The sequence below is a fragment of the Bubalus kerabau genome, chromosome 4 (assembly GCF_029407905.1).
Source record: "Bubalus kerabau isolate K-KA32 ecotype Philippines breed swamp buffalo chromosome 4, PCC_UOA_SB_1v2, whole genome shotgun sequence".
NCBI lineage: Eukaryota > Metazoa > Chordata > Mammalia > Artiodactyla > Bovidae > Bubalus > Bubalus kerabau.
Window position 1 is genome coordinate 109570247 of NC_073627.1, and position 19819 is coordinate 109590065.

A 19819-nucleotide genomic window follows, 5' to 3' on the forward strand; every position below is an offset into this window, starting at 1 on the left:
TGGCATTTCTGAAATGAGTCATCTTTACATGCTTGCCAACCCTTGGCCTCTTCTCTCCAGCCAGCTTTACCCGTGCTGCCACCCGGCAGCTCTGCAACCTTCTGAGACGTCAAAATGGGGAAGTAGATGCTAAATCTAGAATGAGGAAGGGGAGCACAGTTTGCTCTGGTTTCAAATCCACAGCCATGGAATACACCTAGTCTTCATGCTTTCATCCCCAAACCCTGAGGGCTGGCAGAGATACAGGGTTAGAGTAGAAATGTTGTGAAATGAATTTTTAACACTATTCTGTACCTCATTTTTTTTAAATGCCCATTTTTATGTCTTTGGGGATCCACGTAAAGAACTTCAGAAAACATTCTAACAAAACCAAGGACAGAAAAGAAAGCATCCACTTACATAAAATAGCAAAAGAACAACAGCCAAGAAGTCTCATTTCTCCTAGATTTAAGTTTCTTTTGAGGATAAAATCTGATATGAATTTCTTCAGATATAGTATACAAAGTCTTTACCTTTAAATCATAGATATAACTCTTTATCTTTAAATCTGGGGGAAATGTCCTAGAATTCACCTCATGGCCATGCCCATACCTGATGGAGAAACAGAGGCACAGAGAGAGATGACGTGAGAAAGGTGGAGGGCAGGCGCATGGCTGTAATTATGTGTGTGCTGGGGAGGGGATTTGTGGGGGTTCACTCACAAGTAAACGTTTTTGGAAATAAGTTGTGTATTTTACGAAACAATAAAGAAAGCTAAAGCAGATATAGTTCTGGTCTCCAAGGCTACCACACATAAGGTCTTAAACTAGGTTGTTTCCTGATTTTTATTTCTGTGGCCCATGCAAGTTTCCCCATGAAGAAGCATGACACTGAATCTATGACATCAACATCCTCTACGGTGCACATGTCCTAAGAAAGACAAAGGGCAAGTGTGAACTATGAATTTTAATTCACTGTTTTCTTTCCACCTTAGAACAAATTGATGTTAGTTAATTCCTTTCGAGTTTTTCCCCTTAAAATTTGATTTCTCAGGAAAAACATTCACTAATTCAGTGTGTTGTCATTTAGGGCAGTGTAATCTTAGGAAGCAACTTAGTATTTGCCTGTATTTTCCACTATTTTGAGTTGGGTGGTTTTGTGCCAGGACATTAGATCATATGAAACTTTTTATTTGAATCACGAGGGACAGTCCCCTAAGGATTTCATACACTAGAAAAGCCTACCCAACCAGCTTACACATACATGTTGCTGAATCTATTTATATTGGCGAGAACAACTTTTGAAAAAGCTAGCAAGTTTATGAAATCCCATATGAGGCTCTCTCTCAAAAATCTGTTAGAAAGTAGAACATAAATATTATAAAATGGAGCTTGCTGCTGCTGCTAGGTCGCTTCAGTTGTGTCCGACTCTGTGCGACCCCATAGACGGCAGCCCACCAGGCTCCCCCATCCCTGGGATGGAGCTTAGTCACACATAAATCTACTCTGTTTTTATCACTACCATTTGCACACTTAAAGCAAACTAGAACCAAAATCATTTTCATAAATTTTTCAAAGAGTCACTTCTTATGAAATATTGCTTGAAAAGGTCTCCACAAACCGTCCTGCACTGTTGGTGGGGCCACTGTGAAAAACAGTATAGAAGCTTCTTTAAGAACTGATAACAGAACTACCATATGATCCAGCAATCCCACTCCTGGGCATATACTTGGAGAAAACTCTAATTTGAAAAGATACATACACCCTATATTCACTGCAGCACTATTTACAATAGCTAAAATATGCATGCTCTTTGGAAGAAAAGCTATGACCAACCTAGACAGCATACTGAAAAGCAAAGACATTACCTTGCCAAAAAGGTCTGTCTAGGCAAAGCTATGGTTTTTCCAGTGGTCATATATGGATGTGAGAGTTGGACTATAAAGAAAGCTGAGCGCAGAAGAATTGATGTTTTTGAACTGTGGTGTTGAAGAAGACTCTTGAGAGTCTCTTGGACTGCAAGAAGATCCAACCAGTCCATCCTAAAGGAAACCAGTCCTGACTATTCATTGGAAGGATTGATGCTGAAGTTGAAACTGCAATATTTGGCCACCTGATGAGAAGAAGTGACTCACTTGAAAAGACCCTGATGCTGGGAAAGATTGAAGGCGGGAGGAGAAGGGGACAACAGAGGATGAGATTGTTGGATGGCATCACTGACTCAACAGACATGAGTTTGAGTAAACTCCGGATGTTGGCTATGGATAGGGAAACCTGGCGTGCTGCAGTCCATGGGGTCACAAAGAGTCGGACATGACTGAGCAACTGAACCAAACTGAAATGACATTCTTTGCAGTCAAAGATGGAGAAGCTCTATACTATCAGCAAAAACAAGTCTGAGACCTGACTGTGGCTCAGATAATGAACTCCTTATTGCCAAATTCAGACTTAAATTGAAGAAAGTAGGGAAAACCACTAGACCATTCAGGTATGACATAAATAAAATCCCTTATGATTATACAGTGGAAGTGACAAATAGATTTGAAGGGATTAGATCTGATAGAGTGCCTGAAGAACTATGGACAGAGGTTTGTGACATTGTACAGGAGGCAGTGATCAAGACCATCCCCAAGAAAAAGAAAGGCAAAATGGTTGTCTGAGGAGCCCTTACAAATAGCTATGAAAAGAAGAGAATCAAAAGGCAAAGGACAAAAGGGTGTATGGTAGGTGTATATTTAACTGGGATTTTAGGATGAGTAAGAGAAGAAAACTCCATGATAGAAAACAATCTTATTAAAGTGAGTATAATAGCTTCCAGTATTCTTGCCTGGAGAATCCTGTGGACAGAGGAGCCTGGTGGGCTGCTGTCCAGGGGGTCACACAGAGTTGGACACGACTGAAGTGACTTAGCATGCATGCATGCACTGGAGAAGGAATGGCAACCCACTCCAGTGTTCTTGCCTGGAGAATACCAGGGACGGAGGAGCCTGTGGGCTGCCATCTATGGGGTCGCAAAGAGTTGGACACAACTGAAGTGACTTAATAGCAGCAGCAGCAGCAGCAGCAATAGCTTCCAGTTGAAAAACAATAACTAGAATAAGATTACAGGAATTTAAGTTTTAGTTTAATCAATAATATCCAGCATTGGCAAAGATATGGGGAGAAAGGGCAGTTTCATGTCCAGTTGGTGATGGAGTAAATTAACACAATTTTTCTGGAGGAGAATTTGGAAGTACTTACTAGACTATATGATTCCATTTCTATCTTCAGAAATATTCACACATGTGTAGAGGCAAATGTGAATGGATTTTCATTATGGTATCATTTATATCATGAAAAATGGAGACAACTGCAGTCTCTAACAACAGAAAAGAAGTCAATAATTTATGGTATATTCCTTCACACCTGGAATGCCAGGCAGCATTTTAAAAGAAAGGGATAGATAGGTCTTTGATATGGGAAGATGCCAAACACATTATTGAAAACAATTATGCATGTATGTAAAATATGTATGTGTGTTTATATTTTGCATATATAAATATTTATATAAAATACAAGTATTCATATGTGTTTGTGAGGGGATCAAAAGAGGATCTGGAAGGCTACCTACCCAATGATCTCTATGCAGTTTAGAGTTGGTAGGAAAAAAAACAAAAAACTCTCCAAAACAGAGAACAGAGTGGTGGAGGCTTAGGGGCAAAAGGAAGATGAAATGAGTAAAGGTGATCAACCATATGGTGATGGATAGAAACCAATTTTTTTGGTAGTGAGCATACGGTAGCATACATAGAAATATAACATTGTATATGTAAAACATACAATGTTATAGACTAATATTACTTCAATAAAAAATAAATCTGAGAAAAAGTTTTAAAAAGGAGAGTGAGTTGAAGAGGACAGGAAGCGAGCTATTAGTAAGGCAAGAGACTAGTGTTTTACTTTGTACACTCCTTATTGCTTGATTTCTTTCTACTTAGTACACTCCTTATTGCTTGGTTTCTTTCAAAACAGGCACACACTACTTGACACATAAAATAACAAATTCAAATGAAAGCTCATTAATCACCAATTACCAACTGGTCAGCAACCATTATGTGACTTTCTCGAACTTCCCAGCCTATGAAGACACAGAAAAATGGAAACTCACCAAAACAGAAAACTTAATGCCTAAGTGTAGACAGAATTTCTGTGGATCCAATGAAGCTAGAAGAAGAAGGATGTACCACACTTTGTCTCCCCAAAGGGGAACACAGAGGATAGCATTTTGTACTTTCCTTCTTGCCAGTCCCTAAATAGTCAATGTCTATAATAATAGTTAGAAATCTAAATTCTCCTTCCTCATTGTAGTGGTTTATCTACGAAGCCGCTCACAGGTTTCACCTGGTTTTACTGACATCACCAGAACCACCACCCTCCTTGCCTTTCTCTTTCTACCATCAAATCTGCAACCGTATAGAAACAACTCACAGAAAACAAGCAGCCTAAAACATATGTAGAGTTAGGAGATGAAGGGCATCTGGCAATAATGTACTGGATGCTCCTTGCAAATAAAGTATTATGGATACACATGAAGGCAGAATGATCCTGGGAGGGGTGTGTGCTAGGAATTATAGCCTTTATGTTAGAGTATCAGATTTAGCGTACCAAAGGGTCAAATAGTAGAAAAGGATGCTTTCTCAGCAAAACACTAGCCAAAGCTTTCCAGAAACTGACAATGAGTTTCAAAGTTGCACACTTCGACCTGTCCATTAGCTAATTTATGGGAAACAAACTGGTCCACTAGCCAAATGTGAAGATAACAGGGCCAATGACAAGTCTCATCTTCTATATGTTGCCAAACATAATGTTAAAACAGATATTGCTTTGTTTTGTGAAAATAAAAAGATACAAAACTTGAATAGAATAAATATATGACTAATTACTGTTCCTACAGAAAAGATAAAAACAAGTGGAGACACACAAGGGAACAGAAGCAATAATCAAAGGGGCTAATTGTCTAGATTAACAGTTTAATCCAAAATTCTTAGTAAATAATATTAGGTTTGTGGATTAAACTTAAGCATGACAGCAAAAATATAAACAATTAGGAAACTTACTAATATAGATTTCATTAATAAATAATTTTGAATGTTAAAAAAAGTATTCCTGGGTAAGGAATTTGAATTATATGAAAGATAAAGAGTTAATGTTTTAGCAAATGAAAGCAAATGAAAGATAAACATGACCAGACAAAAACATTAATAGAGATACATGAATTTAATGAATAAGCAGAGCACCAAGGAAAACTTACAAATGGTCAGCAAATTTACAGAAAAAAGATACCAAATCTAAATAACCAAAGGAATGCAAATAAAAGACTACCTTTTCACAAATAAAATTAGAAATTTGTGACAAGAAAACATCCAATATTCTTGAGGATTCATACATATATTGTCAATAATCTCTCTGATATCTTATTCCCAAATCCTTAAATTTGTGCATACACTTAAGCACAGAAACTCCTCTTATAGGAATTTATTCCAAAGGAAAAAAATCACAACTAAACACAAGAATGTTGCTCTGCTGGGTATAACACTGAAAAACAGGGAATCATCTAAACACAAAAATTGGTTAAATAAATTTTTGTATCTATGTATATTATAGATTTTCACAGATTATTATCACAAATTATATCACTTTCACAGATTATTAAAAACTGTGTTGAAGAAAATATTTAATAGCAAAGAGCTAATTATCACTTACTGCGAAGACTGAAAAAGCATGCTGCAAATAATAATCTGACTTAAGTTTTATATAAATATAAACAAAGAAATATGATTCAAAGGTAACACATCAAATGTTAATGACAGTTATCTGTCTATAGTGAAATTAAGTTTTTTTGTTTCCCTATGATCTCTAAATTTTTACAATGAGTATTCTAAGAAGAGTCCTTTAAGTTTGTTCAAGATAGAGAAAAAAAATTCCAATGGGAATTGCCATGAAGAATGAAAAAGCGCACTGTCCCAAACAGAAAATAAAAACCAAATGTAGCAAAATGGACCTTTCTATTTATTGTCCCTTCTCAGATTTTTTTAGAACCTTCATATCCAGAAAGTATCTCTAATTATAACATTTAAAAGCATGAGAACAACTTGTTCTGAAATCTTTTATTTATTATCAGCAAAGTATAATCTTATCTGACTGCCCAGCAAACTTGGTTTTCCATTCACTTTAGAACAGACGATAGATTAACATCTTTCTCTTAATTACTTCATACAAGCAAAGCTTTCTATTTGTCAGCTACTGAAAATAGTATGCATACTGACATTACTCCAAAACACATCAGCACAAATTCAATGGCACCCTTCCAGTAGCTGGATAAAACCCCGTCTCCAAAGTCTTTCATCGTTTATCCCACAGAACAAAAATTCTTACTGGAGTATTAGAGAGGTGAGGAAATAAGAATTTCAAATTACTTATGTGTTGTTACAGGCTCTCTGATGATTCTCTAGCCGGGTGAGTGGACTGTGCCCCCTATTGCTGACTCTTCCCAGCCAGCACCCTAACATGTATACACAAACACACTGAGAATTCTAGTGTGGGTAGATGTTTCTCATTAGAGGCAACTGTCAAGGTCACTGGCATGGAGACATAAAGCTCAGGACAATATCAAAGAACATCTGATGAACACAAGAGAGAAGGACCTTTTTTACTAGAAAGTGAAAGTATTAGTCACTCAGTCATGTCTGACTCTTTGCGACACCATAGAGCTCACCAGGCTCCTCTGTCCATCAGACTTTCTAGGTAAGAATACTGGAGAGGATTGTCATTCCCTTCTCCAGGGGATCTTCTCAACTCAGGGATCAAACCCAGGTCTCCTGCATTGCAGGCAGCTTCTTTATTGACTGAGCCAACAGTGACTAGAAGACAAGTAATTTATTTCTTGGTCACAAATTTAAATGTTACCTTTAAATCTGAGGTCAAATTTTGATTCATTAACCCCTGCAACCCCCCAAAATTCATCAGAGCAGAAACAAAAGAACTCTATTCTTTGTGTTTAAAAAGGAACTTTCTCCTTCAATTCAGTTCAGTTCAGTCACTCAGTAGGGTCCAACTCTTTGCGTCCCCATGAACCTCAACGCACCAGGCCTCCCTGTCCATCACCAACTCCTGGAGTCCACCCAAACCCATGTCCATCGAGTCGATGATGCCATCCAACCACTCCTCCTCTGTCATCCCCTTCTCCTCCTGCCCTCAATCTTTCCCAGCATCAGGGTCTTTTCCAATGAGTCAGGTCTTAGCATCAGGTAGCCAAAGTATTGGAGTTTCAGCCTCAACATCAGTCCTTCTAATGAACACGCAGGACTGATCTCCTTTAGGATGGACTGGTTGGATCTCCTTGCAGTTCAAGAGACAAACAATTCAAGAGACTCTCAAGAGTCTTCTCCAACACCACAGTTCAAAAGCACCAATTCTTTGGCGCTCAGCTTTCTTTACAGTCCAACTCTCACATCCATACATGACTATTGGAAAAATAACAGCCTTGACTAGACAGACCTTTGTTGGCAAAGTAATGTCTCTGCTTTTTAATATGCTGTCTCAGTTCAGTTCAGTTCCGTCGCTCAGTCGTGTCCGACTCTTTGAGACCCCATGAATCGCAGCACGCCAGGCTTCCCTGTCCATCACCAACTCCCGGAGTTCACTCAGACTCACGTCCATCGAGTCGGTGATGCCATCCAGCCATCTCATCCTCTGTCGTCCCCTTCTCCTCCTGCCCCCAATCCCTCCCAGCATCAGAGTCTTTTCCAATGAGTCAACTCTTCGCATGAGGTGGCCAAAGTACTGGAGTTTCAGCTTTAGCATCATTCCTTCCAAAGAAATCCCAGGGCTGATCTCCTTCAGAATGGACTGGTTGGATCTCCTTGTAGTCCAAGGGACTCTCAAGACTGGGTTGGTCATAACTTTCTTTCCAAGGAGTAAGCGTCTTTTAATTTCATTGCTGCAATCACCATCTGCAGTGATTTTGGAGCCCAGAAAAATAAAATCAGCTACTGTTTCCACTGTTTCCCCATCTATCTGCCATGAAGTGATGGGACCAGATGCCATGATCTTAATTTTCTGAATGTTGAGCTTTAAGCCAACTTTTTCACTCTCCTCTTTCACTTTCAGTAAGAGGCTCTTTAGTTCTTCACTTTCTGCCATAAGGGTGGTGTCATCTGCATATCTGAGGTTATTGATATTTCTCCCAGCAATCTTGATTCCAGATTGTGCTTCATCCAGCCTAGCATTTCTCAAGATGTACTCCGCATATAAGTTAAATAAGCAGGGTGACAATATAGAGCCTTGACGTACTCCTTTTCCTATTTGGAACCAGTCTGTTGTTCTATGGCCAGTTCTAACTGTTGCTTTCAAACCTGCATACAGGTTTCTCAAGAGGCAGGTCAGGTGGTCTGGTATGCCCATCTCTTTCAGAATTGTTCATAGTTTATTGTGATCCACACAGTCAAAGGCTTTAGCATAGTCAATAAAGCAGAAATAGATGTTTTTCTGGAACTCTTTTGCTTTTTCCATGATCCAGCAGATGTTGGCAGTTTGATCTCTGCCTCCTCTGCCTTTTCTAAAACCAGCTTGAACATCTGCAAGTTCACAGTTGATGTATTGCTGAAGCCTGGCTTGGAGAATTTTGAGCATTACTTTACTAGCATGTGAGATGAGTGCAATTGTGCGGTAGTTTGAGCATTCTTTGGCATTGCCTTTCTTTGGGATTGGAATGAAAACTGACCTTTTCCAGTCCTGTAGCCACTGCTGAGTGTTCCAAATTTGCTGGCATATTGAGTGCAGCACTTTCACAGCATCATCTTTCAGGATTTGAAATATCTCAACTGGAATTCCGTCACCTCCACTAACTTTGTTCGTAGTTCTAAGGCCCACTTGACTTCACATTCCAGGATGTCTGGCTCTAGGTGAGTGATCACACCATCGTGATTATCTGGGTCGTGAAGATCTTTTTTTGTACAGTTCTTCTGTGTATTCTTGCCACCTCTTCTTAATCTCTTCTGCTTCTGTTAGGTCCCTACCATTTCTGTCCTTTATCAATAGGTGAGTGGATAAATAAAACTATGAGTAAATCCATGCAGTGGAATATTATCCAGCAAAAAACAAAATGAGCTATCAAGTCACAAAAAGACATAGAGGGACATGGAAGAAACATAAGTGGTTGCCAAGCAGGAATGACCAGATGGCACACAGGGGAATGTTAGGGCAGTGAAACAATTCAGGATGATACTCCAGTGGCAGATAAACCTCATTATACATTTGTCAAAATCACAGAACGTACAACATAAAAAATAAGCCTTATCATAGACTATGAAATTTAGTTAATAATAATGTATCAACACTGGCTCATCAATTGTATCAAATGTTCCATACTTAGGTAAAATTCTATCAAGGAAGGATAAATTAGTCAGAGAAAGTTGTACAATAAAAATTTGATTTGACCTTTTATCCACAGGTAGGATTTGGAAGACAGATGAAAGAAGAGACGGCATGCCCAGAGGGGAGACAGCAAGAGCAAAGGTGTGGGGGAAGGACTGAGTTGGTCACATGGGGCAACGGCGAGAAAGAGGCCAGCCCAGAGAGTTAAGTGATATTAGTTTCAGTAGATAGAGTGGAGCCAGATTGTTAAATCCTTGAAAGGCAAGCAGGTGGTGTTTATATTTGATACAGCAGAAAATAGGATGCCTTAAAAGGTATTTGAGCAGGAGAGTGATACAAAATATAGTCAAATGCTCACTATTAATGGATTTTGTATTTGCAAATTTACCTTTATGGTAAAATTTATTTGTAATCTCCAAAATCAATAGTCATGGCCATTTAAGGACAAAAAAAAAAAATCCCAATATGTTAAAAATAAAGGGAAATGTGTAAGACGTGGTATATGAGAATTCTCAGTATTTCTAATCAATTTTCTTACAAGCCTAAACTTTTTTTTAAGTTTATTAATTTTTTTAAAGTTATTTAAAAAGCTAACAATATAAAGTAAATATACAAGTGAAGAGGGAAAAAAATGAACTTACTTCCGATTCACAATTAGCCACTCCCGAATATAGGTCTGAACACAGTCCCTGACGTGTGGGTCGAGTTCAACCCTAGTGAGATGGAAAAAAACATAAAACAAGTTATCACCAGATAAAAACAATGAAGCAATCCTTTATCATAACCAAGGAGAGCAGCATGATTTCAAGGCTGTATCAACTGAGAATGGGAAGGGTGTTGTTTTCCAACGCTTTCAAGTATCTGAAATATTCCTAAGGCAGTAATATTTTTACCTTGATGAGACAAACATGTTGGCATTTTATGCTTTGTGTGTTTTCTTTATGACAGAGAACCGTGTTAGACTGTACCTATCCCTGAAGGCATTCTGACACAAGACAGGTAGAGCTAGCTGTAATCACATAGAAAACAGAAGAATAAGTATAAACACCAATCTGTCCCAAGGGTGATCTGGGCATATTTTTTGCTCATGTGTAACCCTGTTAGGACATGCATGTTTTTCTTTTTGGAAGTCCATGAAAGAGGAGTTGTCTCGTGCTTTCAGGAGCTGACAGGCCCTGGCTTTGGTTGGTGATTATTAAGTCGGGTGGCTTTTGTCTACTGGTATAGAGTGAGTCGTGAGATAGACTCTTGGAATACTTCAGAGACTGGAAATTAGAAATCATGAATTCCCCACAATAGCAAAGGTATTTTTTGTTTGTTTGTTTTGTTTTGTGTTGTTTTGCTGTTCTTCCAAATGTGTTGGTACTATAGATAAACAGGTCTAAATGCTCTAAATTATAATTTTCCAGTTTGTAGAAAGACGGACAGTACCTGCCTTGTGGACTGCCTGCTAGTTTTAGATGGAATACTGTAAACGTCAGATGTGTGGTCTCTGGGCCCTAAGTACCCAAACCCCAGCCCATTCCTTATTCCTTATGCGACCTTGGGCCAGTCACTGAACCCGTCTCAGCTTCCTCATCATACGTGGTGACAGTAATCCTGCAGTGCTCCTTGGGAGAGCTGTGACGAAGATGAAGCCAGTCTGTGAGGTTCTGAGATGAGTGTCTGGCACATAGTGAGACCTTCCTGTGACAGGTCACATTCATGTGCCATTCCTTCTGCACGAGACACTAGAGCAATCCCTCTATGTGTATTAATTCAATGTCAGTCAGCTCCACAGAACAGGCACTAATATTATTCTCATTTGGCAGAGGGAGGAGATGAAAACATCTTGCTCAAAGTCACTCAGCAAGTGGAAGAGCAGGGACTTGACCCAGGCTGTTCACTTAGGAGTGTAGGCTTACACCCACTACACTATCACACCTCAACAACAAGTTCCTAGGTAGGCAAGTGGGTGCAACAGGAGTCAGCTGCCGTTTGCTCTGATGATGGTGATACTTTCCTGGGCTTTAATTATATACCAGACTTTTGGGCAATGATTGAAACAGTAGAGATTGTGAAAGCCATCAGACAGATAATGTGTTAGTTATCAATTCTGGTGACAGGGCAACATTATGCTCAAAAACTGACGGTAGGAAAAAACTATTTCTTCTATCAAATTTCAAAAAAAGAATCCTCCTACATGTAAACTGATTGTATTTTAAACAGGCTTTCCTGAGATTCTGATCTCATTTGAAGACAACCATATATTTTACACAAAGAAATAAAACTGAATGATTCTCTACCAAAGGTAACAATAATAGATGTTACCAATGTGAGAGTCACATCTGAACAAATGGACTGACAACAGGGAAGAATGTTTCCCAAGGATCACCATGATTTTGTTTTCTGGGAAGTGAGTGTCTTCAAAATGTTAAGAGCCGAGAATGTGGTCAGCTCTTCTATGTGAATGAGAACTATCTAAACAAAGAACAAAGGGTCAAAATAACACCATGTCATTGTCATCCAACTTCCTAAACGGTGATGAAATAAAGTCCAAACTAAAACTGAAATATCCCTGAGTAATGAGGGCAGTGGCCTGTTTCACGATATACTTTCCAGGACTTTATGGGAAAGAAGAGAAGGTTGAAAATGTCCAGGAGGATGTGAATCTTAATCTGCTTTAGAAAATGAATGCAAATAAAAGCTCATCCTAAACCTCCAAAGAGACACTGCTTTCTACACTATGGAAATAAAGATGTTACATCTAAAAATAATTCCATCGTTTGATACCAATGCCCACACCTGTAACCACATGGATTAACCCACTGAAGAAACTCAACCCTAAATAGCTATTCACATATTCACACTACAGAGCTTTCCCCATGGTTTTTCCACTTGACGAAACTTGCTTCAAAAGCAGAAACTTTGCCTTATTCATCTTTTTATCCCTGTTCTCAGCACACAGGAGATGCTCAAGAAAAGTGGATTGAACTTACTTTTGTGACTTGATCCAGTCTCATATATGGGAAACAATTAAAATGCTTCTGAATGGAAGCAGTTCAATGATGATTATTTTCGGAAACTGAGATTTCCTGAGGTCTCATGACACCCACGGTCACTGAGCTGACACCTGGGAAGTCTGGGTCTAGAATCTGCGCTCTTCACGTCTTAAGCAGTCCATTTTGTCCCACTGCAGTCCTTTAACTGTCTTAGACCCCAAGTGGCTTTTCAAAGCCTTTGGTCAAACCAATTCAAAAACTATCTACCTGGAAGTGATAGTACCATAGAAGTTATCCTGCACATCTTGATTTGAGTAATGTCACTTGTAAGAAAGTCCAGAATTAGGGTATCTCCCCCTTACCACGAGCAGTCATGACAGGCATAATCCCATCCACATTTTCAGAAAACAATTTACCCTTCCTCCGGCAAAGAGGGCTGCAAAGTTCGACATTCCTTCGGCGTGAACACCACATGCAAGTCGTCCTCGGAGAAGTCTCCCAGCTCCTGGGCAAGCTCCACATCCAGGCTGTTCAGGTGTGTCATCAGAAGCCCTTCGAAGTCCACTGGCTCCACTGGGTCATAGAACTGAGGCTGGGGGCAGAGAAAGGACAAGGACGTTCCCACATGGTTTGGGATAAAAGTGCTAGGGTGACAGCAGATGCATGCCTTGCCCTCGCTCTCCTCCCAGCCAAGTGGGGCTGATGTCAAACACAGAAGCGGTGATATGGAAAGGAAAAGAAACGCAGCGTGGAGAGTCAAGTCAGAACACGGTGAGTAATTAAAATCACACCCCAAGGCAGAATTTGTCTCTGTTTAATTGCATCTTGATGAGGATTCCTAAGGAGATCCAAAATGAAATCACAAGGTTTTGCTGCATTTTTATAATTTCTCTTGCCAAAGCTCTCTGAGGCCACGTTTACCCAAATATAGTGAAGCAGCGAACTGGAGGCAATTTTCTAGAAATTCAGGTAAACTCAACTCAGAGTATTCAGGTAAACTCAACTCAGTATTCAGGTACAGTGTTTTATTTGGCCTGAGTCATCCTCTACATTGATCCTTGAAAGCACTTCATTCGTAATCACAGCCCACAGTGAACCAGCCTGGGTGGCTGGGACACTCCAAGGCAGTGATTTCCAAATCCTGCTAGGCCGCCTGGTGCCGGCAGGGAAGAAGCTGTCACCAACTGCAGTTAATGAGCAAACTAAGGACAACGGGCTAAGTATTCAGAAGGCTAAATGTACCTGCTTCAAAAGGATTGTTTTTTGGGGTTTTGGTGTTGATTTTTGTTTTGGTTTTTTTTTTTTTTGCTCTTCAATTATATCCTTCCACAGTGGGGAGGGGGCGGGGAAGAAATGTTAAAAATAGTTGGTAATTTAAAAATTAATTTTTCTCAAGTGATAAAAGAAAAATGCATGAAAGTGTTAGTCTCTCAGTCACATCCAACTTTTTTCGACCCCCTGGACTGTAACCCACCAGGCTCCTCTGCCCATGGGATTCTCCAGGCAGGAATACTGGAATACCCCAGATGTTCCCTTTTGCAAGGGATCTTCCCAACCCAGGGATTGAACCCAGGTCTTCCACATTGCAGGCTGATTCTTTACCCTCTGAGCTACCAGATGATAAAAGAAAACGTTGGCAATTCAACAAATATTTTTTCTACCTTGTGAAACTCACTTAAGACTTAGGAAAGCACTGCCTTAATGGAATAAAGATAATTTAGATCAAGTTTACATGTGTAGTAGTGGTATAAGGAGTGGTAATAACAACAACAATAGCAGCAGCTCCGTGGTGTTCATTTATGGCAGACTATTTGGAGTCATCAGTCCAGCAAACACCCCAGATTCTTGACTTGTACTGTCTCGCTCTGAAACGAGGTCAGATCCAAAGAAAGTGCTGACAAAACCGGTTTTTCATCATCCTGAAACCATACACCAGACTAGATGTAAGGCTCTAGGTTGGAGAAGGGGAACAAAGTGTCATGGAAGAGGCAAGAAGATTAGAGAATGTAAGCGTGGTTTGCCCTGTCTCCTCTCACCTCTGTGTCCCTGGTGGTGGTGGAGACGTGAGTGACACAGGGAAGAGTGAGGACAAAGCTGACAAGGGAGCAAACACAGGCCTTCCTTGTCTGAGATTCTTGAAGGGCTGGCTCACATAATGCCCTATGGCAGCTGGATCAAAGAGGGCTGAAGAGAAGGGAACAGGAAGTCCTTTACTAGGAGAGAGCAAAGACACTCCCCTGGCAGCCCAAGGCTCTATGAGGCATGACTGGGGACAGAGAAGTCTCCCTGGGCTCTGACTGGGGACCTGGAGGTCACTAAGAAGAGGAGCACAGGTTTTAGAGTGGGCCTCTCCAAATGAAGCAGCTGGGGCCAGCAGCAGGCAGGCTCAGAGAGCCTGGGGTCAGCCTACGCAGAAGCAGGTGGGGACAGAGTTTGCAAAAAGACACTGTTGACATCCGCCAGGGGGAACAACAGGCACTGTACATGCACAGAACCAAAAAAAATCTACTGTAGACTGTCATGAGACCAACCCTCAAAAAGAAAGCAGACTTTCCACTCCCTACCACAACATGGCACAGAGTTCAGGGAAAGGGACTGAAATGACTTCACCTTGAAATGAAGAGGCTGCACCGTTTGCATACTTCACTTTATTACTGTTAAATTTACACCCTTGAACTAGAAGTTGTTGAGCACTACGTGCCAAGAAGTTGTCATTCTAGACATTATCTCATTTAATCCTCACGAGAACTCTGGAAGGTTTTACTTTACAGATGAGGACACTGAAGGCTAGAAATTAAAGAATTCACCCAGGCATGACTGCATAGCTGGGAAGTAGTCCCTGTGGAATTCAAATCTAGGCAGACTCCTAATTTTGCTTTCTCTTGCAGGTTCTCCATGGAACCTAGATTTCCAGAAATAACTAAAACATGAGACAGCAGTAAGTGTGTTTAGAAGACAGTGAAAAATCCATTTACTACCACCCACAAGCTCTACTCTGAACTTCTCATGAGATTGGCTCCTCAAATTAATAATTGTGAAGTAATTCATTAAAATAATACTAAATGTTAAATTTACCATAAGGAATATCAATTATTTAAGCAGAGGCATTGAAAAGATACACCGAAAAATTACACTGAAGCAAAATTTGCAGCAATGTGGATACAAGCGCTGCTGCTGCTGCTAAGTCACTTCAATCATGTCCGACTCTGTGCCACCCCATAGATGGCAGCCCACCAGGCTCCCCCGTCCCTGGGATTCTCCAGGCAAGAACATGGAGTGGGCTGCCATTTCCTCCTCCAATGCATGAAAGTGAAAAGTGAAAGTGAAGTCGCTCAGTCATGTCCGACTCTTAGCGACTCCAAGGACTGCAGCCCACCAGGCTCCTCTGTCCATGGGATTTTCCAGGCAAGAGTACTGGAGTGGGGTGCCATTGCCTAACTAGTAAGTAGAAGCTTCCATAAAGAAATGGCATTTGTGTGAAATCATCAGAGAGAAAAAAAGCTTAGGTTCAGTCGAAGTATTATAATTGTCACGTCCCTAAAATTTTAAAGGGCTTCCCTGGTGGCTCAGATAGTAAAGAATCTGCCTGCAATATGCGAAACCCGGGTTTGATCCCTGGATTGGGAAGATATTTTGGAGAAGGGAATGGCAACCCACTCTAGTATTCTTGCCTGGAGAATTCCATGGACAGAGGAGCCTGGCAGGCTACAGTCCATGGGATCACAGAGTTAGACACTGGAAGACTGAGCAACTAATACTTTCACTGTTTAAAATTCAAAGTCACAAGGATTAGAAAAAAAGCCTGGCTGATAATGGCACCTGTCACCTATTGGACAGGCTGCCCAAGAGCCAGGGAAAAAGGACAGCTGACTTCCTCATTCAGCAATTACTTGCTGAACATCTACTAAATGCATGTCACTGGGGGACTTACCTGGTGGTCCAGTGTCACTCCCAATGCAAAAGGCCCGTGTTTGATCCCTGGTTGGGGAACTAGATCCCGCATGCTGCAACCAGAAGGTCCCAAGTGTCACAACTAAGACCCAGTGCAGCCGAATAAATAATCAATAGAGACAAATATTTTAAAAAAATAAACAAACACAAGTCACTGAGCTGGCCCTTATGGAGCTGCTCTTTCTACAGATCTTGAGTCGACTGTGGGACAGGGAAGTCTGACACTTTATCACATATAAAATAATGCTATCTTTGGAGGGGGGAGCTATGAAAAAGTATCTAGTATCATCATTGAACACTGTGTGGCCAATGTGCCAAATGCAATATGCACAATTGATCATAAAGTCATAATACTCTTAACGTGTGAATCTACTTCAGGACTGAAGAGACTATAAAAATAAGCCATAATGATAGAATTACTGAGCATTAGTCTAACACTACACACAGCCAGCATTTAATAACTAGTCACCCTACACTTTCTACGCTGAAACTAACAAGGGAGGAAACTGTTGTTTCAAAGATGAGATAAACTAGCCCTGCTGTTGGCAAGTGAGTGGAGATGCCAGCTACTGTTTACCAGGCCTCTGAGCAAGTTGCTCCTCTTGCATATTCAAATAATAAACAGGGACCAAAAGAGATTTCTGTTCTCCAAGTTATCTGAAGTCAATCTCAAGAGTGGGTTTTATATATTATGAAGCAATCAACACATACCCACATACACAATGGCATTTAGGTATAAACAAATATTGAGGAGATTTACAGTGGTATTGTGTTTCACTGGTCTGAAGTTTGGGAATGGAGTGGGGCGGGGGAGGGGGGATGTTCTAAGATCAGTCCCTCAGCTTCTTGGGAGAATAAAAGTCAAACATGAAAATTGATTGTTTTTGTTTTCTCTGCTACCGAGTTATACGTGACCTTCTAATCAGTGGAGACTCAGACTAGTTTGAATGGTCCAAAGTAATTTCAAGTTCATCTTATCCAAGGAATTATCATTTGTTAAAATAATATATGAAAAAAACCTAAATAATCAAAATAAAAACAAAACAAAAGAATAATTTAAGATAGCAAATTATCCTAAATCAGACTTTGACTGCAATGGCTTTGTGATGTGTCAACTTGGCTCAGCAGAACTACATTGCTCCAGATTCCCTTCCAAGTACTTTTCCAGGTGTGGTGGGCTACAAGGGTGTTCTCTCGCCGGAACTGGAGGACAGAGGGAGGCTGCAGTTATTCGGTAGCATACACATACCTACTGCTACAATCAACACCAGTCGAAGTGCTGCTGTAATGTGACATTACGGACATTACAGACTTAAATTAATCAAAAGGGAGATTAGCCTGGGTGGCCTGACTTAACCAGCTGGATGCCTTTTCAAAGAGGTTGGAGGCTCTCTGGAATTTCCAGGGCTTCAAGCTTTAGATCACACCCATGGAGTTCCAGCTTGTTATGATCTTGTCTTCCTGATTGCCCTGTGGACCTCAGGCTTGCTTAGCCAGCCACCACCAGTGGCTAAGCCAATGCCCGGTAATCAATTCCTTATCATACGTGAAGATACATCTCCTACCAGCTCCACTGCTCCAGTTGAATCCAGACTAATACACCTACTTTCACTCTTTCAACATATACTCACTGGTGTCCTAAGCAGTCCAGCAGTAGGCCAAGGAGACACAGTCAATGCCCTCAGTCAATTTTCAACATTCCTCTAGTGACGATTTGTGCAGTCTTTCTTTCTAGCTATTCTTTTTTTCCTCAGAGGTCTGATCAACAGAAGACTAGAAATACACAAAAATAGTATAAATACTTTAAAGGCTTAAATTATTCACAGATATTCATTTTTTAAATGAAGAGGGTCTGAATTTTTCTTTGTCCTTTAATGTACATCAATGGCTAGTTCTCCTGCCACGGGGTACGATTCAACTTGAAATTGACAATTTCTACAGCACCAGAACCATGTCCGTTGAAAATTAATCTATGTAGCCCTAGCACAGCAGTCAACACACTGATAGAAGATTAAAATGACAAATCTGGACATTATCTCACAAATAAGGATATTGAAAAACAGAGAGGTTAAATGACTTGGCCCAAGTCACACAGGTAATCATAAGGATGTACGTGTGTGTACTCAGCCATATCCAACTCTTTCCACCCCACAGACTGCAGCCCACCAGGCTCCTCCGTCCATGGGATCTCCCAGGCAAGAATATTGAAACTGTTTGCCAATTCCTCCTCCAAGGGATCTTCCCAACCCAGGTTTTGAACTGGTGTCTCTTGCATCTGCTGCACTGGCAGGCAGATTCTTTACCACTGCACCACCCAGAAAGTACCACAAGGAACCGGGTACTTTGTTACAGCATGAGGGAAGCTCCATGCCCGTTGCCTGGGGGTAGGGGAGGAGGCATGATGCTTCTAGGTGCCTTGTCCTTGTACCATCAGGCATGTTTATCCCTATGGTGCTGCTGCTGCTAAGTCGCTTCAGTCGTGTCCTACTCTGCGCGACCCCATAGACGGCAGCCCAGCAGGCTGCCCCGTCCCTGGGATTCTCCAGGCAAGAACACTGGAGTGGGTTGCCATTTCCTCCTCCGATGCATGAAAGTGAAAAGTGAAAGTGAAGTCTCTCAGTCGTGTCCGACCCTCAGCGACCCCATGGACTGCAGCCTACCAGGCTCCTCTGTCCATGGGATTTTCCAGGCAGGAATACTGGAGTGGGGTGCCATTGAGTGGTCCTCACACTGACTTGGCTGTTCATGAGAGACAAGTCTTGGTCAATGTCACCCAAGACCTTCACGTTACCAAATTCAATGGCTGTTGCTCATTCCTGGTTTATCTACAGCACTGGACAGTTAATCACTCTCTCCTTCTTGAAGCACTTTCTTCACCTGGAGAGGGACAAACTGCCCTAGTGTATCCCAAGTTCTGAAAGGAAACCCCTCAGCCCAGCAAACTGGAGCAGACACTTGGTCACTCCAACTCTGGGACACCACTTTTTCTAGGTTCGCCTTCCGCTTTGCAGTGCCCTCAGGTTACGTCCTAAAAGAGCTTCTCTCCCCAGTCTGAATTTACTCCCATATGATCTCATCTATGTCCATGACTTTAAATACCTTTTTTTTTTTTCTTTTTATAGGTATATATCTGTAGCCTCAATCTTTGTCCTGACATTCAGGTTGATTTTTCCAAGTATACCTCAACATCACTCTCTGGTAATCTAACAGGGCCTCTCAAACATAACAAATTCAAAATTACTTAATTTTCCTGCTGATCTGCTCTGCTTATATCTTTCAAGTCTCTGCATCTCAGCAAGTGGCAATTCCATTCCACAAGCTGTACAGGGGAAAATCTTTTGGGTCAATGTCGATTTCTCTCTCTCTCACATCGTACATATTATCTATCAGAAAATCCCATCCACTTTACTTTTGAAATCTATCTAGGATCCAACCGCTTCTCACCTTTTCCACGGCCACTGCCCATTTCCAAAGCCCTGCCATCATTTTCCTGAG

At 40.9% G+C, this 19819-nt stretch overlaps 1 protein-coding gene across 1 annotated transcript in view; it reads right to left on the reverse strand.

Annotated features, from left to right (window-relative positions):
* Positions 1 to 19819, reverse strand: part of DOCK8 (dedicator of cytokinesis 8) — a 236012-nt gene that overhangs the window by 153203 nt on the left and 62990 nt on the right. The window contains exons 3-4 of the mRNA XM_055578247.1: positions 12790 to 12965; positions 10034 to 10105 (exon numbers count right to left, since the gene is read on the reverse strand). Coding sequence (XP_055434222.1) covers positions 10034 to 10105; positions 12790 to 12965 — 248 coding nt within the window. The remainder of the gene's footprint in view (positions 1 to 10033; positions 10106 to 12789; positions 12966 to 19819) is intronic.